Genomic DNA, 24,334 nt, shown 5'->3' with positions numbered 1-24,334 from the left:
ATAACGCGCGAAATGAGAAATGGAAGTAGACTGTAGACATTCGTCGATGGTTCTTTTACAGTAAACAAAATTGCAGAAGAAGAAAAAAGAAAGAAAAATCAACACTATGGAGGAGCCACAGAACACAGAGGTAGGTTTAATAATATATCCAGGAACGCTGTAATAGCTTTGCTTTTTATCCGATTAAAAAAATCCTGAATCAGTCTTCTGCAAAATGTAAACAACGCGCGACAACAATAATAAAATTAGAAACTCTCCGTCTCGCTATTCAATAACATGGACAAAAATCGTAATATATGAACATTATAACTTTGTAATTAATATGTACTATTTGGAGTCTGGTGTAGAGGATCAGAAATGAAACTCTACAAGAAATAAGCTTATCATTTAGCTTACATGTTCGCCCCGGGGTCGTTGTTTCGCCATAAAAGTGTTTAGGCTGATTATTTTGTAGCCAGTTAAAGTAGTGTTGTGCTTATAGTCACATTAAAGTCTTCCTTAGTCTTCTTAATGATAGACCTGTACCACAATGTCCATCTACATGCATACGGACGGTATGCTGCTCCATCAAAGACTTGACTAGACAAAGGTGATTATATCCCTAGTGCGATCATCCTTGAATACGGCGCCATTATTTGGGACCCTTATACCAAAAAAGAAACCGACAAACTGGAACGAATACAGCGCTTGGCAGCCAGATTCATCTCAAATGACTACAGATCCAGGGAAGATGGATGTATCACAGGGATGCTGGAGAAACTCGGAACTACCAACACTCCAGGTCAGGCGAGCACAACAGAGGGTCACATTTATGTACAAGGTGGTTGAGGGGTTGATACCAGCTATACCTTCAGCTGAACATCTAACAAAAAACAGACCAAAAAGGAACATCAAGGCCAGAAACTTCTCGGACTATATATCGAATGATGTGGTGGAAGCATCAGTTATAAATAACACAAAATCTTATACAGTACCAAAGTACAACTGTGATCAATATAAAAACTCACTCTTCGTACGTACAGTTATAGAGTGGAACCACCTGGAAGATGACGTAGTATGTGCCCCTAATTTGGAGGCCTTTAAGAGTGCTATATAACGCACCAAAAATCAAACTGAGCTGCTCTCTCTCTCCCGTTGTATAAAAACCGGAACCGGGTACTGCAACGTACTGATACAGATGATACAGATCTCAACACAACATTATAATAAACCATAAGTTCTTAGAACTGTTAAACAAAATTGATTGTGAAACATAAAAACAGGAACGTTAATCATTAAAAACATTTAACATGTTATTTATTTAACTTTAAACAGTTATGTTTATATATATACATTTATAATACACAATTATGTTTATATATATACAGTGCCAACAGAATTGGGAGAAACAAACGTAGTGTGAACTGGATTTTTGGCAAAACAAACCGGATTAATTTTCATTCCTTACAAATAACTAACTCCTGTGGTTTATGTACAACTCAATCCATCAATATTACATTGAATGTTTCAATAAAATGTTTCAATTGGTTTTGCAGACTGTGGGAGTGGAGGTGATGGTGAAAGAGGTTGACTCACTAGAGAAGGCTGACTCAGGAATGGATGAGGACAGCCAACACTCTTCTGTACAGGACAAATCAGAAACAACAAGTAAATAATGGCTACTTCAAATGGTTGAGCGACTGTACAAAACAAACTGTCAAGTAGATGTATATATCTTACTATAGTTGTCACATGTGTATGTCCCCGGAAGCTAGGCTAAGTTATATGTGTAATTACATTTCTGAAACTTGTATTTAAATGATGAATTCTAGACTTTTGGTACCAGCAAATTTTGATACCTAAATATTTGATGTTTCAGTACTTTTTTGTAAAGACAAAAAAACACTGAATACCAAGAGAAAACATAGCTTTTCTCCGCATACTCTAGCTTCCTACCACATTAGGACCCTGAAGTTGATCAAATAGCTTGTTTTATAAGGCACACTTAGTGTGCAGTGATAATATTCCAATGAAGTACTTCAGAAACTCAGGAAAATTAAACAATACTTTGATGCATGTGAGTAAAGGACAGAAAAATCTTATGTACGTAATATAGCGAAACAGACTTCGTATAAATCCATTTACATCAATAATATAACCAAAATGAGAGACTGGTCACTTGGGTTCATGTACGTAGAAAATATATTATTTTTTATTGATATGCGTTGCTGTAGGTAGGTGCTATATGGTAAAGCAGATTTTTATGTCAGCACCATAAATTTCAAGAATTCCAAGTTTTTTACATGGAAGTGCACTCTGGCCCCACACCTGACATCTATTAGTATTGATATATCTGTCAATATGTCAAAAGTATGGTATTCAGACAAGAAGAACAGTGTTCCCAAAAAACCCAAATGAGGCGTGTTCATCCTCAAAACAGTTGGTTGTTATCAACCCCCAGTTTTCAAAGATTGTCCTATGTAACTAAGTAATAAAATATACCCCAAATATAAAATTCAGTGGGAACACTGGAAGAAACTAGGACTAGGAATACCAAGGCCTTTGGTCCGTAGTTGATGCGAGCAATGTATCATTACTATGGGATTCATACCTACAAAATATGTTGAGTTGACAAATATGTAGACAAACATTGCACACACATTATATTATACATTTATAACCTTATTAAGATCTGTCTTACAGAACTACTAGAAGGCGATGCTTCTGTTCACTATGACATAATTATAACCTTCCAGTTATTGAAGGTCGTCATTTGCTAATTGTAGAATATTTAATGAAATGATCTGGAAATACACTAAATGCAAATTAATAGTATTTCATTAATGAAATGAATGTCTATATATTTTTTTTTAGATGCTGGAGAGATAAGTGACAATGACAAAAATCCTGCTCTACGATTAGAAGACAGTGACGATAGTGATGACGAAGACATTACAATAAAGCCAAAGAAGAGAGTAAGTGTTTTAGTGTAAAGGCTCCCTGTAAATATGTGGATGTGAACTTATAAAGGTGGACACAAAAAGAGAACATATGATTATTTTAGTAAACATATAATAATTTTCCCTCAGAGTTACATATTTGGGCTTGTCTCTTGCTCAGTCTTTTGTGCGAAAAGGGCGACCAGTGCTTTTTGTCGGTTAATTAAAAATACACAATGACAGTGACTAAGCTTGTTCAACAATATCTTGTCTGAGAAATAATCACATGTAAACTCATTAATGGGACTGTGGGACTTAGCAGTAATGTAAATCACTAAATCTTTGCTTTTATAGATGAAGACAATATTGGATGATGAGGAGGAGGAGGAGGATTCCTCCATTCCTGGTATGTTACCTGAGCAGATTTCCTGACAAAAAGATGTTCATTTCCTTCTTAACTGTCCTTTATGTGAATGATCACAAACATTACAAACAACCTACTTAACTTGTATAAATCCACTACATGTATATGATTTGTTTTTAAAAATGTCCATATTTTTGAAAAATCATTTAATATTAAAATGACAGCAAATAAAATTATAAAAACAGTATTCAGGAAATAGGAGTAAAAATAAAGTCCATGCATATTCCCAGAACTTAATTTTGCTTTTCCTGTTTTCATTAGTTAAAACAGATAGTATGTGAATAAAAATGAAGAAAATAGCATTCTTGTATAAGGCAGTTGGAGTATCAATCTCACTTAAATGTTTTAACAATTCTTGCAGGTCCTTCAGATGAGTCGAAAAACAAAAACAAGGTTGAAAAAGTAAGTACAATAATGGGTCTCAATTTGCTACATTATGGTAAAAAGATCAAAAACTTAAAAAATATAATGATCAATCTGAAAGTGGGAAGTAAGTGCTATTACAGAATTTACTGTACTGGATAGGATGCTTTAAAATTCAAAATGACTAAATTTTGAATACAGTGTTGAATTTGCGATTTGGTAATTGTAAAATATATGTCTAGTGTCACTTGTCAGACTAAAAAAAATGTTTATTGTGTTGAATTTGTTGCTTCACCTTGTAGCAAAATTCACAAATTTGATACCTGGCACTGTGACAATAATAGCCATGTTTACGAACAATAATATTTCTAAATTTTTTATTTGACAATAACTAACAAAATAAGTACTGGACTGAGCTTTTCCTGCTACAAATATTCTGGTGACATTTAACACTGTATGTGACTGTTACAGACAGCAGAGGAAGTTTTGGATGCTGTTCTCAACTCTAATGATACTGATGAAGGTAAATACTTTTTCCTTACATCTTTACTTGGAAAGTATTTGTCAACGGGTTTCATATATGCCTATTCTATAAACCCACATTTAGAGAAAGATGTTTGATAATTGCTATGGACATTTAAAGGCTCCACTATCCGTTGTATTGAAGTCATTGCAGGTAATTCTGAATTCATAAAAATCAAGCCCCATCAAATGTTTAATTGTATAATTGATCACATGTTCCAGATTCTGACAGTGAGAGTAGTGACAACGAGTCACTAAAGGCTGTCGCACAGAAGAAGAGAAAGGTATGGACAATTGAAATATCTTGTCGGTCCAAGTATTACTAAATTTTGTTATATAGACTGATTCCTTTAACCTAATACAGCCATTACATCAACTTTTTCATCTTGCTCTATCTGACCAATAAAAATGAAAACAAATATTTTGGGATACTTGAATTGGTGGACATTTATGGAACAAAGACCATTCATAAATACAGTATATAAGGTGGGCAGTGTTGGTATTATATTATGATATCTTAAAATATTCTGTCTCTCCACCTGTGGCAGTTCTTTGTCCCTCTCAGCAAACTCCCAAAGAGAGATAAAAGTTCAGTTCTTTGTTGCTGTGAAACTTAATCAATTAAATCATATCCTGTGTCATTTCGAACTGCTGCATTCTAAAAGTACAATCACAGAAGCACCCTGACCAGTGACACTCGTTACATATAACTAATCATCCTGTTTTATCAACCTCAGTTCGATGGCCGTAAGTTCTAGGGGTAATTAGGTAAGACTTGACTGATTTAGTGCTTCTTTGTGAGGTGTTATAAAATGTTATTTGTAGTACTGATATAAAAAGTTCCCATTGTTCTCTAAGGTAGACCATTGCCCTAAAGAGAAACATCATGGGTCAGTATTATATGATAAGGGGACCAGGCAGGGTCCTGTGCCTTCAGAGGGATCAGATAGTAAATATTGGGGGTTGGAGAGACAGTTCCACTCAAAGAGAGATAGTTGACATGTATGTTATCCAGTAGTGATGTGTGAACTGAGAATGGTTTAAACTTTACTTACTTGCACCTTTCAGAAGTTGCCGATCCTGGATGAGTCGAGCAATGGTTCTAGTGTCTCAAGCAGAGGTTAGTGTGGTTATATGGTATTTTAATGAGATTCGGAAACTACCAGGTTTTTAATCATATCTTCATGTATTCCAAAAATTGTCAAAACATATTTTTGTGTTACTGTACTATTAGTAGGTGTTCAAACTCTACGGAAAAAGCATAACTTTTAATTTGAGATAAAATGAGGCCAATATAGAAAATTGGTTTTACTGAACTTGTAGAATCTCTTCTTGTTTTAACATCAGGTTGATTTTTAAACTTGTAGGTCTGGTTTTTTCTGTGACTGATAATACCATTGAATGTTTTAGGTACAGAATCTGGGCCATCCACTTCTGAGCATAAGGTAAGCTAATATAAAACTATATATATCAAGTTAACAGTCACAAATTTGTCTGAATTCATTAGAACTGGAAAGTGTCATACCTTAGCATTGTTTTCCTTTTTCCACATATGTTAATATTAAGATAAATTAAAAATGTCTTAGTTTTTTCCTCTAAACAAAATTGTTCTGAATTTAGTGGAACTTGAAAATTTCATATCTTAGCCTTGTTTTCCATTTCCTTCAAACTTTACAATTAAAGTCAGTTAAAATGTCTATATTTCTATCGTATGTGGACTTTTGGTCTAACAACTCTCTTCTTTTGTGTCGTTAGAAACCAGACTTTGGAAATGGTGACTTGTTTGATGCTGAGAGTGACAGTGATCGTGACAGTGGTAAGATTTCAATAATCTAAAATAAACCAAAGTGAATTAGTCAGGGTAATAAATGCACATTGTATTGCATGATTTTATACTACTTTAGTGCTGATAAAATATTTCCAGTGATATTTTTTATGTTTTAAGTTTTCAATTCACAATTTTATGTTTACTGATAAGTATTAAGAAGTAGTGTAGTCTGGCTGCCTGGTGATGTACCCTACATGTTTTATGTAGTCTGGTTGCCTGGTGATGTAACCTACATGTGTTATATACAGGAGATGAACCAGCCCAGAGTAGCAATGATGAAGCTGATGATGAAGGCTTTGACGAAAGTACAATCGACCCAAAACTGTTGAAGCAATTAAAGAAGGTAGTTATTATTTTTTTTCCTTGTCCAACTCGATGACCAAATTATCTTCAGTAAACAGGTGATTTGATGCAAAAATGTTCTTCACTGAACTGGCTAAGCAAAGGAATATTTTTTCTGAAGCAAAAAAAAGTTGTCTTTGTTCTCCTTAATGCTTTCATATCTTTATATTATTAAAGAACTCCAACTTAGAAGCAAAGGATGTTTTTGTATGTGAATGGTTCATTTTCAGGGAGCAGCCAAAAAGGAGACTGTGCGGTCCAAAAGGAAGGCAAAAGAGGAGGCCATTCTCAATATACATAGTGAGACCCAAAGGATGGTCAGAGGTAAGAGCTTACGTACTGAAGATGGCTGACTGTTTAAAGAGTTCAAATTATCAGAATATTGCGATTGAAAGTAATATTTCATTCTTCTAACATTTCTGTACCTCTTGGCAATACCAAAATATATTGAACCTTCAAAAACGAAATGTTGTTTTAATTTTAACTATGGAATAATGTTTATTGATTAAATGGTTACAGGTAATTGAATCAAACATACTTTTACAGAGTCTCGTGTAAGCATTCCTTACCACAACCCCAGCCCCAGGCCGCTGCAGGACTTCCTGGGTCGTGCCTTACAGAAACAGCAGCAGTACAAAGCCTTGAAGGGGGCTAGTCACTCACGGTCAGTTTTAACCCTTAGGCTGCTACGCACAACAAGTCGTTTTGAAAAGTCGGGCCGTCAGTGCTACGCACGACTATAGTCGTTTCTCGGTCTGTAGGCTTTGATCGGTAGCCAGGAAGTGTGAAGTCGGGTTGTTGCTATACCAAACCCGAACGCGTATAGTAGAAGGCTTCTGATTGGTTGTTTTGTCATTACTTTCGATATTCACGGCAGTGTACCCTAGTAATAACCAAAGGTGTGCGAGAGAATTTCAAATCGAAAAAAAATCATAAAAATGGCAGACGTGTAGATTGAAGCGATGATAATAAAAGTTTAAAAGGGTTTGGCATGGTTGATGTGGAAATACTTCGGTGTTACATAATATGTAACTTTCCAGTAAACGGCTTTGTGCTCTACGCAAACAGGAAAATATCGGCGGACCGAGGCGCACATGTCGTCTGCAGGTGAGGCCGAATTGAACATTGACATTGATACGTTTTGAGCCGATTTATTTCTTCAAACTTTTTATCGGTGATTTAATCATAAACTAGACCGTAGCTAAGATATATCTATATGCCGACTGTGACAGTAAATTTATTGAATGGCGACCTGAAACCTGTAGCAAATCACATGCAATTCTTGACGAAATACCTGACCTTTTTACCTGAGAATCTCCGTGTAAATATACAGCGTCTTATGTCAAAAATAAAGTTTATAATCTCTGTTATCATTTGCTAATCACATTTGCGAACGAAAATAATTTTAAAATGATCTTCCTCTTGCTTAAATCCGATTAATTAAAAGTTTCACATTTTCTTACCTTTATTACCACCTGTACAGGTAAATACTGAAGCAACTTTCGAATTGAAAACGTTAATATAATCTAGAGACAACAACGAACAATTTTCATATAACTTTTTTTCACATATAACAAATATTTTCCAAGTTATGCACATTTGAAAAATCAAGTAAATGAATTTATATTTCAATAATTAATTCAGCAGTGGTGTCCGTTTACATAGAAATCAATATAGCAGCCTAAGGGTTAATATATTTCAGTAAAACAGATATTATCCTAAAAAAATACAATCTATGCACTAGAATTACATCATTCTAGGAAAATAATTACCCATACATTTAAATATATATATATTTATAGGGTCATAAATGAACCAATAAGTATTGTTTGAAATTAATGTATCTTTGAAACTTGTTTGCAAAACGTTTTGATTTTGGTCAAGTTGAATTGCAATGTGATTTGCGATATGACTGCCTAAGATCCATCTGAGATCTCTTGTTTTGGGAGTAAAAAGCATATTTGTATACAGTATTTTGTTTCATTTTGACAGTAAAGCACAGTTGTGTGAGGAAGTTTTATCTAAAACCAGATTTTCCAGTCCAAAGTTATCATCCACTGATTGCCAGGGTATGGAGGTAGATCTGTCGGTAGATAGGCAAACTGCTGACATATCGGACAGTGCTCAGCCTACAGAAACTGGGGTACCACACACAGGGGCAGACAGTGACAATGACAGTCTGCCAGATCTTCAGTCACATAGGGACAAACCTGGTCACAGTGATAGTTGTCTTGAAAGTAAGTCAACATGTGGACAATCTGAGAGTAAGTCAACATGTGGACAATCTGGGGAACTTCAAAAGGAACCCAGCAACCTTGACTTCGATGAATTACCAGACTTAGTTATAGAGGAAGAAACAACAAATACCAATAAAGTAGAGAAGCTCAAAATGGAGTCGTCATTCGAACTTCAAGGTATTGAAGACTCGAATAAAAAACCAGATTCCGATGTGTGTGAGCAGGACTTGTGTAAGGACAGCTGTGCCATGGAGGTGTGTGACACCACAGACCAACCTAGTAGTGCTGTTAGTGGAGATGTGGATACTGAAGTGTCAAACAAAGAGGACACACCAAGTACAAAGCTGGCTAACCGGGGGACACTTGGTGACCTGTCGTCCCTCCCTCGCTTAAGTGGAGGACCCAACTCTTTCATCAGTCTGGATGAGGACAGTGGAGGCTCCACCCCCAAAAATAGAGAAATGTCAATATTTATGGAGAGGTTTCTCAGACATTCACAAAAGAAAGAAAAGAAGACATCTGATCAGGATGTTCAGATCAGGTAAATTTTTCCTTGATTTGGTTTGGTTTATTTGTGTTTTACATCCTATTAACAGCTATAGTCATTTAAGGATATACCAGGTTTTGGTAGTTGGGGAAGCTGGAGTACCAGGAGAAAAACCTCTGACAAGCACAATACATTGGTTTAGGACTAGTAATCATAGACTTGCCTTGATATCAATTTATGTTTGATACTTTAATAACAAATATCTCATATTAAAGCAGATGAATGGCCAGTTGATTTGTTAATAGAAATAAAACAAACTTAGTTTTCGTTCCAAGCTCAAGGTAGTGATGAAATATTTTACTTTTACAGTGTTGTACAAAAAGAAAAAATGGCCCCTGACCGTGAGGAACTGAAGGAAAGCACATTCACATACCATGCCACACCCATTGAGGATAACCCTCTTCTCAAACTGGACACGCCAGGTTAGTTCTAGGTCTGCTGAAATGGACCAAAAAGTATTGCTCAGAATCACATTCATCAATAATTTTACTGTAGAATTCTTTCACTATTGTAAAGTCTTATCAAATTGCATTGTCTTATAGGAGCAAAGCTACTGGCTCTTAAGTCTCAACTGTCGGTGGTGATGGCTCAGAAAAGGGAGAAGAATCGGTTGAAGCACCAGCAGGTTTATGACTTGGACAATGAGGCAGGCTTTGAGGGAGATGAGGAGGAGGCTTTACTAGATGATGAGGCAGAAATGTCTGACCATTCCGACACAGATGTTGAAGATGACGACTTTGAAGAACAGTTTGGAGATGCTGATGAAGAATTGGAGCAGGATGAGGAACCAAGAGAGGTAAAATAACAAGAAAAGTAATTAATACAAGTGTAATAGAACCTCAATAATCCAGACAGTTTTGTTACAGGTAAAAATTATGAAATATGATACCTCAACTGTTAGTTGTTTGTTTTACCAAATGACCAGCTTTTTAGGTCACCTGAGACAAAGTCTCAAGTGACCTATTGCAATCGCCTTTTGTCCGTCGTCGTCCGTCGTGTGTCCGTAAACAATTTACATTTTCAACTTCTTCTCCAAAACCCCTGAACCAATTTCAATGAAATTTTGCAGGGACCTTCCATGGACAAAGGTCAACAAAAATAGTTGCCGGTTTAGTCCTACGCCCCCAGGGGCCTGAGGGGCGGGGCCAAAAAGGGTCGAATTGACTAAAATTTCAAAAATCTTCTTCTCAAGACCCAGATATGGTAGAATCAAATACTCTTCATAGATGGAAGGGTCTTAAGGTGCTTTACTGAAATTGTGAATTTCTTGACCCTGGGGTCTCACGTTTCCCCCTGGGGAGGGGGTAAACTTTACTATAGTTTATATAGGGAAATCACATTTTGGACCAACATTTGTTTAATTTCCATTGGAAGTAATTCAATTTGGGTTAGCATTATCAGTATTAGGTAGCAGTTTGATAGTATGCACCTATGAGCCCTGACTGACCCCCAGGGGCTGATGGGTGGGGCCAAAAAGGGTTGAATTGACTGAAATTTCAAAAATCTTCTTCTCAAGACCCAGATATGGTAGAATCAAATACTCTTCATAGATGGAAGGGTCTTAAGGTGCTTTACCGAAATTGTGAATTTCTTGACCCTGGGGTCTCACGTTTCCCCCTGGGGAGGGGGTAAACTTTACTATAGTTTATATAGGGAAATCACATTTTGGACCAACATTTGTTTAATTTCCATTGGAAGTAATTCAATTTGGGTTAGCATTATCAGTATTAGGTAGCAGTTTGATAGTATGCACCTATGAGCCCTGACTGACCCCCAGGGGCTGATGGGTGGGGCCAAAAAGGGTTGAATTGACTGAAATTTCAAAAATCTTCTTCTCAAGACCCAGATATGGTAGAATCAAATACTCTTCATAGATGGAAGGGTCTTAAGGTTTATGACCCTAGGGTCTCACGTTTACCCCCTGGGGAAGGAGGGGGGGGGGGGGGGGGCAAAATTTATTATGGTTTATAATGGCAAATGATACTTTGAATATTACATGTTAATAACTTGATTGGAATTATAACCTTGAGTTGACAGTTTGATACTTTGAAAATTTTGAGCCAGCCCTACCCCCAAGGGCTGTAGGGTGGGGCTCAAGGGAGTCAGTGTGCTAAAATTTCTTCATTTTCCTTGTTTAGAATCAGAGGTGCTAGTTTCAAATCCTTTTTAGTCTGAAATCTGTATGCTTGATATTGAATAAGGTGGTTTTATTGTTTTTTGTCACTTTGAATAATATTTCTGTTCATGTTAAAAACGAAATCAACTCTCTGTATAAATATATCAGGTGACCGTTAAGGCCCATGGGCCTCTTGTTGTTTTTGCACTAAGGATGGCCGCCATGGCCTTCTTATTGGCCGAGACAATAATGGTTATAACTTGAGTTCTGTGGGGCCAACTACATGCAATTTGATACTTTGTGGAGGTGATGTATAGCCTATTAGGGGACATATACTTAAGATCAACTTTTATATTTTGGAATTCAAAATGGCTGCTATAGCCTCAAATTGGCTGAGACATTAAAACCTTCATTAGTTGAACAGAGGTATTAGTATGCCTGTGGCTTCCCGCTCTATTTTTTGTCAGATTAATCAAGTACAAATTTTGTTAACATGGAGTTTACTAATAATTAACTTATGACACAGAAAATTGTCAATCCTTAACTATTAATTTGACTGTCAGGCAAAGTATCTTGACAGAGTATTAATGCAGTAAAATGGATAATTTGGTGCGGTGAAACTGCATAGGCTTTATCCCAAATGTAGGCACTAGTTTCTGACTTATTGATGAAACTTTTACTTCGTGTGTTCCATAGTCAGACATTGTGTCACCACTCAAGATTGACAAAAAGTGCCTCTGTGTGCAAATATTTCCTTCTTTGTTTTAGTTGGCCTAATGGTGATCCTCACGATGTTTCAGGACATACGCTTTACAGAGCACAGATTTACTTTTGTTCATCAAGAAAATTCCATATCATATCCCCATATATAATTATTTCAAGCCAAGGTATAGAAATACCATCACCAATAGATACGAAAATAACAAGACCAGAACCACAGACAGATTAGGATATTATTCATTGTCTAAACACCCAGGGGGATGTCTTTCTTAATGCTACAGGCCTTAGCAGATTTATCTATGTTACATACAGAATGTATAAAATCAATTTATATTTGTTATTCCAGAAGAATCCGTTCATGGATGATGAGGCTGAAGAAGATGAGGAAAGCGAGAAAGAGGATGGTGATCTCAATCTTAAGTTACAGTTGTCCGACAATGAGGAAGAAGAGGAAAAAGAAGGTATTCAACTGTAAAATTATATCTGTAGCTGGGAAATTTCTTTAGTAAATATTAGATAGGTTAAGTAAAAAAATACATTCATGTTTATAATATATTTGTTAGAAAGAATTGTGAAATATGTGTTATAAGATCTGAATTAAGGAAAAGATTTCTACAATAATGTACTTAACTGATATTGATTATGATGTTTTTTAGAAGAGGTAGTGAAGGCTATGTCAACCAAGAAGAAAAGCAGAGTCCTGCAGATCAGCGATGACGAAGACAGTAATGCTGTAGCCTGTTCGATGGACTGTGCCCAGCGATCCGCCAAAGAGGTGGATAATGTCCAGCAGTCGTCTGGTGTCGCAGACAATGTCCAGCAGTCGTCTGGTGTCGCAGACAATGTCCAGCAGTCGTCTGGGGTGGTAGACTACGACCAGAAGTCCACAGGTGCAATTTAAAATCTGTAGTGTTTTGCTCAAAGTATTATTGACTGAAAGAGACTATGTTAATTTTATAACAAACCAAAAATAATTTGTTATATATCTAGAATACCTGCACTGCACTGAAATCTTTAATCAATGTGTTGATAAAAGGTATTCGTTTGTGCTCAAAATGTTTATGCTATCCGTTGATATTCCACACAGTGAAAATTAATATTCTTGATAGCTTTAGTATATTACAGCTTATTTACGGAATTTTTTTCAGATGCAAAGAGTATTGAAACAGGGGTGTCAGCCTCTCATTTTCTAGTACCCCACAGTCTGGAGGAGTCGCGGGCAGTGGAGGAGTTCTCTCCCTTCTCCAAACACCTGGCTTCCATGTCAACTTCCCCAGTAAGTTTGGTAGTTTCATGAAAATTGTTCTATGTGTAAGGTATTTAATTCGCACATTTGATTTGTTTATTACTCGAGTCAACCAATACTTTTAGCTCGCCTGGCTCTAAGGGCCAAGTGAGCTTATGGCATGGTGCGGCGCCCGTCCGGCGTCAACTTTTTACTTTAATCAACTTCTTCTCAGTAACCAAAAGGCCTAGGGTGATGATATTTGGCCAGAAGCATGCTTGGATGAAGGGCTACCAAGATTGTTCAAATAAATGACCTTCATCAATTTTCAAGGTCACAGGGGTCAAATATGTTAAAATTTTTAAACAACTTCTGAATAACCAAGAGGCCTAGGATGATGATATTAAACCTGTAACATGCTTGGATGAAGGGCTTTTAAGTTTGTTCAAATAAATGACCATGCCTTATATTCAAGGTCACAGGGGTCAAATATGTTAAAATCTTTTAAACAACTTCTTCTGAATAACCGAGAGACCTAGGGTGATGATATTTGGCCAGTAACATGCTGGGATGAAGGGCTTCCAAGTTTGTTCAAATAAATGACCTTGACTTATATCTAAGGTCACAGGGGTCAAATATGTTAAAAACAGTTAAACAACTTCTTCTGAATAACCAAGAGGCCTAGGATAATGCTAGTAACATGCTGGGATGAAGGACTACCAAGTGTATGAGCTCCGCCCATATTCAAGGTCACAGTGGTCAATATATGTTTAAATCTTTAAATGATTTGTTCTGTATAACGAAAAGGTCCTGGGTAATGATATTTTTCCAGAAGCATGCTGGGTTGGAAGACTATAAACTCTGTTCAACCTAATATTATAATGTCCTTGTTCGACATTCAAGGTCACAGGTGTCATATGTTTAAATCTTTTAATAGGTTCTTATGAATAAAACACTGATATTTTGCCTGTAGCTATATTTTAGTCCACTTTTAAGATTACAAGTGTGAGATTAATACCAGGTGAGTGATGCCTGTTGTTTTAGATATTTTACTAGTAGTGTATACGAGAAAAAAACACTTTCGCTGACCCCTCTTCCCCACATACATTTGCTCCCTAGTGCTAGGTTACTGATCACTTCATTTCATAACAATCAGGGAAACGGCATAACTCCTTTCAAAGATTTCAAAATTGGGAAGAAATTGCAAGCACACCACTTCCTATAGTACTGAACATTCATGTTTCATAATAATTAGCTAATAATGTAAATAAGAGCACTTAGCAAAAAATGTTTAAAGGATATAAGTAAAGATTCCTTGTTCACTAGAAACCCCCAACTGTTCAGTTATATTCTCTTTTGCTCAGTTAAATTTCCCAAACAATAGTGGTGTCATGTCATTAACTCTTAATATCAACTTTGACATTGTGTGATGTACAGACACAGAAAAAGCGCATGAACCTGCCCCCACCCATTGAAGACTCCCAGGATCTTTATGGCAACAACCAAGCCCTGCCGCCGACACAGACACAGAGTGAGATGCCCCTCTTCTACCTGGAGGATTCTCAATCACAAATGTTAGATGCTGATGGGTAAGTCTATTACAGGACTCGCTGGAAGTCTCCATAGTAAAGTGTCAGGTGCTGACAGCTAAATCTACCTAAAAAGCTAAGAGATAGTCTGGTTAAATCTTCCCATCAAGCTAGTATGATAGATACTTACAGTCAGTATAGCTGGGGGACTAAAGTGGATGGTAAATCCTCCCTGAGAACTTGTAGACATTTTGTTAGACATTGGTGGTTAAGTCTACCTGTAAGTCTGACCCACTGTTATCAGTGGTGGACATTGTGTTAGACATTGGTGGTTAACTCTACCCGTAAGTCTGACCCACTGTTATCAGTGGTGGACATTGTGGTAGACATTGGTGGTTAAGTCTACCCGTAAGTCTGACCCACTGTTATGAGTGGTGGACATTGGGTTAGACATTGGTGGTTAAGTCTACCCGTAAGTCTGACCCACTGTTATCAGTGGTGGACATTGTGGTAGACATTGGTGGTTAAGTCTACCCGTAAGTCTGACCCACTGTTATGAGTGGTGGACATTGTGTTAGACATTGGGGGTTAAGTCTACCCGTAAGACTGACCCACTGTCATCAGTGGTGGACATTTTGTTAGACATTGGTGGTTAAGTCTACCCGTAAGACTGACCCACTGTTATCAGTGGTGGACATTTTGTTAGACATTGGTGGTTAAGTCTACATGTAAGTCTGACCCACTGTTATCAGTGGTGGACATTGTGTTAGACATTGGTGGTTAAGTCTACCCGTAAGACTGACCCACTGTTATCAGTGGTGGATGCTGTTTTAGTCTTACTATAGAACCTGCCTGATATAAATACATCATGTAGAAGACAATGTAGTTTGTTTTGACTATTACTTGCTGGTACCAAGACCCTTCTACGTTTTATAATTGAACGGATTCCAGTTTTTACCAATTTTGTTCAAAAGGTTGGCATGGGTACATGATGAAAACTTGATATTTTCCTGATAAATTTTGATGTACATTTTATTTCAGGTTTTTGAAGGTTGGATCAACAGGCAAGAAAAACGTGCGTTCATTTACTCTAGGTAACACAGATAATGCAGAGTCATCTGACATGGATGAACTATTAGGGCTTTGCTCAGGACGATTTGGTGGTGAGTGGAAATTGTATTGATAATACTGTATGTGGAGGACTCAAATATGGCATCAGTTGTTTTGACACAGACCACTCGATAACCTGATAGTTCATAAAATAAGTTTCATTTGATTCATGAATTTCATACAAATATTGTATTGATACCAACTCGACAAGAAATGTTGCTTGGTTTGAGAATTGATTTTATTTGATGAAGCTCACCCCTTAATGTTGACAGCTACTCAGAGTGAGGATAAGAAGTCCTGTAAGAGTCTGTTTGGAACCCAGCAAACACAGGGCAACATGGACGAACTGCTGGGGCTCTGCTCCGGACAATTCGCTGGCAGGTACGAGGAAACTTTGTTGACAAGAGCTTTTGAAGTGTTTGGATTATCACGTTTTAAAGTGTCTGCCGAAACAGCTGGGTGAATGGGTTATCTCCATATTTATTTTACATAAAACGGGTAAATCATGAGAATGCAAGAAATTAAAACATTATACACTCTATAATTTATGATTTTTCCATTGAATATTATGTTGTAACTATAATAATGTACATTTAAGCAGTGATTTGATATCAAACTTGTTAGTTTTATTTATTCAAAACTCAGTTACATTTCATTTTTGTTGAACTTTGTTATGGTTCTGTAGTTGATTTAAGAGGTTATTATCGTGTGAAAATAGTACAACTGTTTTTTTACAACAATTATGGAACGAGTCTATAATGTTAATCATTGTTGTTTGCTTGGGTAAGGGGTTGGGTGTCTTAATATGGGAGGAAACTGAAGTTGTTGGAGAATACTAGTACCCAGGGTCTTTTAGGCGACTCCATACATTCATGTCTATTTCGGGGTATTTAACCCAGATCACTGCGGTGAATGGTGAGTACACTATCCACTGCACTTTCAAACCATTGAGGTAAAAATACTGATTTTATGGTCACAATGTGTTGTTCTAGGTACATATTTGTGTACTAAGCGTCATGTGAAAATAGGGAGCATTTAGATAAAAAAAAATGGTGGAACACTTTACATCCATGTTGCGATGTTACAGAAAAAACTTTATGCTTCCAGTGGTAAAATGCCTCAGGATTCACAGAAGACAGGAATGAAGCGCAAGTTGCCATTAGATGATGATGATGAAGAGGAGGAGGAGGAGGAGTTCAGGATAGTGAGTGATGAGGAAGAGAAGTTCGATCATAATGACAAGGTGAGCGTAACAGAGTAGTGCATTTTATTGAATTCCTTCCATCAAGTAAAATCTCTGTATTTTGTTGTTTTTGGTGTAATGTTGACTGCTCTCTGTATTTTGTTGTTTTTGGTCTAATGTTGACTGCTCTCTGCATTTTGTTGTTTTTGGTCTAATGTTGACTGTTTTTGGTCTAATGTTGACTGTTCTCTGTATTTTGTTGTTTTTGGTCTGATGTTGACTGCTCTCTGTATTTTGTTGTTTTTGGTCTAATGTTGACTGCTCTCTGTATTTTGTTGTTTTTGGTCTAATGTTGACTGCTCTCTGTATTTTGTTGTTTTTGGTCTAATGTTGACTGCTCTCTGTATTTTGTTGTTTTTGGTCTAATGTTGACTGCTCTCTGTATTTTGTTGTTTTTGGTCTAATGTTGACTGCTCTCTGTATTTTGTTGTTTTTGGTCTAATGTTGACTGCTCTCTGTATTTTGTTGTTTTTGGTCTAATGTTGACTGCTCTCTGTATTTTGTTGTTTTTGGTCTAATGTTGACTGCTCTCTGTATTTTGTTGTTTTTGGTCTAATGTTGACTGCTCTCTGTATTTTGTTGTTTTTGGTCTAATGTTGACTGCTCTCTGTATTTTGTTGTTTTTGGTCTAATGTTGACTGCTCTCTGTATTTTGTTGTTTTTGGTCTAATGTTGACTGCTCTCTGTATTTTGTTGTTTTTGGTCTAATGTTGACTGCTCTCTGCATTTTGTTGTTTTTGGTCTAATGTTGACTGTTTTTGGTCTAATGTTGACTGTTCTCTGTATTTTGTTGTTTTTGGTCTAATGTTGACTGCTCTCTGTATTTTGTTGTTTTTGGTCTAATGTTGACTGCTCTCTGTATTTTGTTGTTTTTGGTCTAATGTTGACTGCTCTCTGTATTTTGTTGTTTTTGGTCTAATGTTGACTGCTCTCTGTATTTTGTTGTTTTTGGTCTAATGTTGACTGCTCTCTGTATTTTGTTGTTTTTGGTCTAATGTTGACTGCTCTCTGTATTTTGTTGTTTTTGGTCTAATGTTGACTGCTCTCTGTATTTTGTTGTTTTTGGTCTAATGTTGACTGCTCTCTGTATTTTGTTGTTTTTGGTCTAATGTTGACTGCTCTCTGTATTTTGTTGTTTTTGGTCTAATGTTGACTGCTCTCTGTATTTTGTTGTTTTTGGTCTAATGTTGACTGCTCTCTGTATTTTGTTGTTTTTGGTCTAATGTTGACTGCTCTCTGTATTTTGTTGTTTTTGGTCTAATGTTGACTGCTCTCTGTATTTTGTTGTTTTTGGTCTAATGTTGACTGCTCTCTGTATTTTGTTGTTTTTGGTCTAATGTTGACTGCTCTCTGTATTTTGTTGTTTTTGGTCTAATGTTGACTGCTCTCTGTATTTTGTTGTTTTTGGTCTAATGTTGACTGCTCTCTGTATTTTGTTGTTTTTGGTCTAATGTTGACTGCTCTCTGTATTTTGTTGTTTTTGGTCTAATGTTGACTGCTCTCTGTATTTTGTTGTTTTTGGTCTAATGTTGACTGCTCTCTGCATTTTGTTGTTTTTGGTCTAATGTTGACTGCTTTTCTACAGAATGAACTGAGTGACGATGAAGATGCAGGAGAAGGAAATGACACAGATAATATCGAGGACAGTGGAGATGAAGTAGATGGGGAGGCTCCTAGCAAGTTTACTGGCTTTACTGCTGGCAATAAACATGGGTAGGTACAGGAAATAAACTAACGTGGATATTAGGTTTACTGATGGCAATAAACACAGGTAGATTCTCAAATCATTCCATGATTTGCTTAACTCTGAAATCTTAAATTTTCCCTCAGATTTACGAATCTAGATAAGATGTGTGACCTGATTGAATTAATCATTTGAATATATTACCAAAGTCTCTTATTTGTCCTGTGAGTCAGTCCAGTCTCTGCTGCCTGACGTGGTTAATGAAAGTTATTATACTGATAAATATAATACATTACATTACAATTACATTACAATGTACTTTAAACCTGGTTTCATCAGTCTTTTCAGTTAACTAATCTTTGTTTATTTTCACATTTATAGACTTATCAGGAAAGATTTTGTAGATGAGGAAGCCGAACTGTCAGGTAATAACCAGATATAATTCAAAAATTAAATTTTGATTTTTAGGTCACCTGAGCTTTAGCTCAAGTGACCTATTGCTATCCATCTTCGTCTGTCGTCCGTTAACATTTTACATTTTCAACTTAAGCTGAAATACTGGCAAAGGGATTTCATTAATATTTCATGGGAAGGTTACTGACATCTCCCTGACCAAGTGTTGTTATTTTTCGGGTCGATCAGAAATCCAATATGGCCGCCACAGCCGCCATTTTGAAAAACTATTTCAAACTTAAAGTCAAGTTCTGCTGGGCCGATTGAACTGAAACTTTGTAGGAATGATTGACTCATGGACCTGACAAACTTGAGTTTACGTTATACTGAACTATTTTGTACTCAAATTGGTACATATTTCAACAACAAAAATAAATACTGTAGGACTCAGGTGACCGTTTAGGCCCATGGGCCTCTTGTTAATTATGACATAAAAAAATGTACATAATTTGTCTTTACTTTTGGGAAGAGTCAAACAAGGGGGAAATAAACCTGTTTAGTAAAACCTGGCATTGTTTATATATTTGCTGTCTGCAGAGCTTATAGGAATACTCATTGGTTGTCAGTTTATGCTATAACTAATGACTTCGTAAGATTTCAGTATGAATATTATGCAAATGGAGAACGTAACTCTTTTGTGATTAACAGGAAGTGAGTATGACAGTGACGAAAACTTGGATATTGCTGAAGAGGACGACTTCATGGAGATGGAAGAGGGGGACAAAGATGTGACTGTAGGAGAGGAGGAGCTCCGTAATCAAGTCGGCCGTGCCCACTTGTAAGTATTCCTGAGAATGGGTAAAGATGCTTGATTAGCGTGTCACTATACTCTCTTTATTAACTGCCATCTTCTGTGCTGGGCATATATGTCTAACAGACATTCTCTAGTGTTTATTTCTGAAGATCCAAAGCCAACAAAGATAATACAGTTTATACTAATTAAATAAACTAGGCCTATTCTGCATTTGTGTTGTATAAGGTGACAATATTGGTGTTAGTTTTACCTCCTGTTTTTACTCTCCAGGAAGCAGCTGATCGATGAGGATAAGCGTGAATTGATGCGCTTTCAGGAGATGTACCTGCAGGACGGGGACCTTCACTCGGAGGGGGCAGGGCGCAAACGACAGTTCAGGTGGAGGGACATTGGTAGGTATAAGAGGATAGCATTAGTAAACAGTATTAAGGGAATCCATCTGTGTTGCTAAATAATGATTCTATGACATGAACTTTATTCACATAATAGTTATGTAAACTACCAAGGATAATTTGAGCAGGGGATTGTAAGGGCCATAGGTATCTGGTTGTATATATAGTACCTTGAACTAGGACAGGAGTAAGTACCTGCTGGGTGTCTTCGGCAGTATGTTTCAGTGAGGTAGCACTATAAAGTCGGCATCAGTTTCGCGCTATCACAAGAAGACAAACATGAATATATCGCAGCCTCCTAAAACACACACGCATACACTACACGCACGCATCTTGCACACAGGGAACGCCATCCTTAAACGACCATAGTTGTTGATAGGACGTTAAACAATACTAAACCAAACCAAACCCTTTACCAAGTGACTGAATCTTGATGTCGCGTGTCTGTAAGGTTATGTATAGGATCTTGTGTATCATGTATCAGTCCAACTCATTGGGACCATAGTAGTGGTAAACAGATTTTAGTTGGGATTCAATGATTTGCTGTGAACATAGTATGCAATTATTTGCCCAAATTTATGATTTGCTCAGGAGAAATTCTCTGCCCACCTCCATTACAAATGGAAAAGTATGGTAGTCATTGATAAAGGCTGCCAGATGGTGACTTAAATGCTGTGCTATTGAGGTAGGATGACTTCCTGTTCAACATTTTTTTTGTGTGTAGATGATGACACTCAACAAGACATGTTTGGAAGTGAGTCTGAGGGGGAGAAGGAAGATGAAGAGGGGGAGAATGAACTCAGATGGAGGAAAGAACGATTTGAACGAGAGAAATGGCTCAAGGAACAAATGGTGAGTTTTCATGTTGCATTTCGTTTCTGCTATTGGCACGAACACAAGCTATATGTAAAGTTATGTATATAAATAATGTTGTTCAAGTTCCTATTACATGTATTTGCAAAGTTTGGCCCCTTTTTGTAAAAAAAAACCACCCTGTCAATACAGTACATTTCACTTAATATCACGTCGCTTAATATCATGATGCACCGTTTTTCCTGCTATATAATCTATGCAATTCAATTCTTTTATTATCACCTGATTTTATGTCGACTTCTCTTAATATCACTTTATTTTGGCCACTGTCACAAAAAAAATACAGGTAAATGGCGGTAATGACTCTTGATAAATGCCCCCGGGGACCTTCCGTCACACCTGGACGCGTTATGTAAACAACGCCGCGCCCTAACGGGGTATTTTTTGACACCTGGCTGACTGTCAAACAATAGGTTACACCTGGCTGACTGTTAAACAATAGGTTGACCTTACATACTTGTTAACAGGATTTTCACCTGTGGTTGGGTAGCTAGGACAGTCTTACATCTGTAAACTTTTGTAATGCCAAGTCAACTAACAGGTGTACTATCTTCCATTACAGCTCGTATCCAGATATGAATTTACGTTGTCGTGAAGTAGGCATACAAGTGGACGGTCTTCCGTAAAATATGACAAATGTTGAATGAGATTAAAATAAAGAGTGTCTTTCAAACAATAAGTTTCTTAAATTATTTAAGTTTGACCAAGGTTCACGTACAATACGATAAAATTGTCTTTGTTTTGAATCTCAAATAACCCACGTACGACGCCGACATGGTGTTGTCGTAATTCTACCGTATGCTGCTGGTGTAAAATCGTGATCTGCGAGAATGTATTCATTGCAAAATTATGACCTATGTTTAATTACACTTTCCAAATGTCGATGTGATAAATAGATTGCCTTTTGTGTTTTCATTTATTGTTCAAACTATCGTAACAAGCCTACATTTTTCACTTCCCTCGTTTACGGCTGGTTTAACCCGATTTCATAACACGGCATCTGATTGGTCAGTAGCAATGTACACATTGTAACTGAGAATGAGTGAATAAAATATGCATCGAGACTTTATCATTGCCTGGTGTTCTTATTTGCATATTGAGGTCATCCAATGAAATGCTACGTTTCAAATGTAAAAAGTCACGGTGCGATAGACAAACTCGCAGAAAACGATGTCACACTTGCAGCAAATATTTAAAGAAATAAAACTATAAACAGATGTTACTAGCGAAAGAACAGTATATATATCAAGATAAAGGTAAATATTTACCAAGTCTCATGTTTACAATTGAATTTGATGCAGAATACCAGCCAAACACTAATTTGTATGCCTACATCACTACTGCAGTAAACAATCATAATTACGATCATACTGATCGTCATTTTGCTACTAACTATATGAAATGTAACTGCATACTGAAATGAAATACAAAGAATATCTTTATTTCTATACTTATTTACTTATACTATATTTCAACTATAGTAAAGAATAAGGTTAGTTACAAAATATCTTTATTTTACAATCTTCTTCGTAGAGCCACATCACTTAGGCATTTGACTAAGTTCACTTCCGGTTTTGAGGGCTGAAAAACGTCAGAAAATACGTATTCTGTTTATGTCATGTTTCGGTTAATATCATGTTTTTCGCTGACAAATGGGAAGTGATATTAAGCGAAATCTACTGTACAACTTTCTTAACATATTTGCATACAATAGATTTCAATGAAAAATTTACCAGTACACATTATGTGTCATTAAGGTGATTGTAAACCATGTAGTAAACAGGACCAAAACACTAAACTTCCTAAAGCACTGGTCCTTCAGGCAATTCGTTCTGAAACAGTGCTTCTCCAAAAAAAGAAACAAAGCCATTTTATATTTGATAGAAAAAATGGTATGCCGAGAATACAATACTGAGGGTAATATATATACAGTAGATAAGTTGGTATTGTTCCTGCAGAAAATTCTGACTTGCCCACAATCCAAACGTACTGGCCTGGGTGTGTTTTGTGTCAGTAGTGATTTGCAGCAGCCAATTGAATACAACTCTAGGCAAAATCAAATCATATTGTCACATCAAACGCTATAGCTCTAAGCCCAGTTTATTTCCAGGACAAACAAAAATTGATATGTGAATCAGAAAGAATTTAACAAGACTAAATTTTACATACAATGCACTAAAACACTATTCCTCTCATAAAACACTGATAAGAGATTAACATTGTTAGCCTGGACTATTTTGATTTCAAAGATTGTCATATTTGACACTACATCTGAAACTAGTAGAAAAGAGATGTTTATATGTTGTGCACTTAATGTGTCTTTCCAGCTGTACTCGGCTAACATCTTCACAGACAATTTTCTGTCTGATCACTGGGTTTAATTATTGCTAATTCACAAAATGTTGTCTTTGTTTGGTTTGACAGGAGCAAGAGAAGGAAGGAGATGAAAGTCAGCTCTTCAAGTTTGGCAAAGTCTTCCTCAAGAGGAGAGGTAGGTCTGTTGTGAAAAGAAATAGGGTCTCTGTAAAGACATTATAAATAAAACTAATGACTAATTTTGGTTGCATTTATAGGGTTAAACTTGCATATAGTGTGCCATGTTTTGACTTGTTATATGTCTTGTATACTTTTATAGAGAATATGATACTAAACAGTGTCCTGACTCCTCATGTTGGTATGATAGAGTTAACAAATGGTTTGGGAAAATTTCAACATAAAAATACAAAAATAAATTCAAGTTCATCAGATTTTTTGAGACTGATCAGATCAGTGTTTTTTGTTTTATTTATTTTGCTTTGAAAGCCCACGTTTTTTATTAGCAACAATTTTACTTGTTTTAATAACCTCCGGTTAAAGTTTTCCAACCTTTCAGCCGGGAGATATATTTCCTTTTTTAGGTCACCTGAGACAAAGTCTCAAGTGACCTATTGCAATCGCCTTTTGTCCGTCGTGCGTCCGTAAACAATTTACATTTTCGACTTCTTCTCCAAAACCCCTGAACCAATTTCAATGAAATTTTGCAGGGACCTTCCATGGACAAAGGTCAACAAAAAT

The 24,334-nt window shown here is 36.5% G+C and overlaps 1 protein-coding gene across 1 annotated transcript in view; it reads left to right on the top strand.

Moving 5' to 3' along the window:
• Nucleotides 1-24,334, top strand: part of LOC110460235 (claspin-like) — a 31,783-nt gene continuing 7,449 nt past the window's right edge. The window contains exons 1-29 of the mRNA XM_021513041.1: nucleotides 1-130; nucleotides 1,536-1,647; nucleotides 2,854-2,954; nucleotides 3,273-3,324; nucleotides 3,704-3,744; nucleotides 4,177-4,228; nucleotides 4,450-4,511; nucleotides 5,296-5,347; nucleotides 5,638-5,672; nucleotides 5,983-6,043; nucleotides 6,304-6,398; nucleotides 6,628-6,721; nucleotides 6,944-7,061; nucleotides 8,390-9,175; nucleotides 9,491-9,603; nucleotides 9,724-9,977; nucleotides 12,364-12,478; nucleotides 12,674-12,907; nucleotides 13,166-13,293; nucleotides 14,680-14,831; nucleotides 15,813-15,934; nucleotides 16,154-16,262; nucleotides 16,989-17,124; nucleotides 18,710-18,837; nucleotides 19,190-19,233; nucleotides 19,910-20,039; nucleotides 20,286-20,407; nucleotides 21,132-21,259; nucleotides 23,705-23,771. Of these exons, the coding sequence (XP_021368716.1) occupies nucleotides 107-130; nucleotides 1,536-1,647; nucleotides 2,854-2,954; nucleotides 3,273-3,324; nucleotides 3,704-3,744; nucleotides 4,177-4,228; nucleotides 4,450-4,511; nucleotides 5,296-5,347; nucleotides 5,638-5,672; nucleotides 5,983-6,043; nucleotides 6,304-6,398; nucleotides 6,628-6,721; nucleotides 6,944-7,061; nucleotides 8,390-9,175; nucleotides 9,491-9,603; nucleotides 9,724-9,977; nucleotides 12,364-12,478; nucleotides 12,674-12,907; nucleotides 13,166-13,293; nucleotides 14,680-14,831; nucleotides 15,813-15,934; nucleotides 16,154-16,262; nucleotides 16,989-17,124; nucleotides 18,710-18,837; nucleotides 19,190-19,233; nucleotides 19,910-20,039; nucleotides 20,286-20,407; nucleotides 21,132-21,259; nucleotides 23,705-23,771 (3,667 nt within the window). The 5' untranslated portion in view covers nucleotides 1-106. The remainder of the gene's footprint in view (nucleotides 131-1,535; nucleotides 1,648-2,853; nucleotides 2,955-3,272; nucleotides 3,325-3,703; nucleotides 3,745-4,176; nucleotides 4,229-4,449; nucleotides 4,512-5,295; nucleotides 5,348-5,637; nucleotides 5,673-5,982; nucleotides 6,044-6,303; nucleotides 6,399-6,627; nucleotides 6,722-6,943; nucleotides 7,062-8,389; nucleotides 9,176-9,490; nucleotides 9,604-9,723; nucleotides 9,978-12,363; nucleotides 12,479-12,673; nucleotides 12,908-13,165; nucleotides 13,294-14,679; nucleotides 14,832-15,812; nucleotides 15,935-16,153; nucleotides 16,263-16,988; nucleotides 17,125-18,709; nucleotides 18,838-19,189; nucleotides 19,234-19,909; nucleotides 20,040-20,285; nucleotides 20,408-21,131; nucleotides 21,260-23,704; nucleotides 23,772-24,334) is intronic.

Source organism: Mizuhopecten yessoensis, unplaced genomic scaffold, assembly GCF_002113885.1.
Source record: "Mizuhopecten yessoensis strain PY_sf001 unplaced genomic scaffold, ASM211388v2 scaffold1359, whole genome shotgun sequence".
In the NCBI taxonomy this organism is placed as follows: Eukaryota; Metazoa; Mollusca; class Bivalvia; order Pectinida; family Pectinidae; genus Mizuhopecten; species Mizuhopecten yessoensis.
The sequence above is the reverse complement of the archived record's forward strand: the minus strand, read 5'-3'. Positions and strand labels throughout refer to the sequence as shown.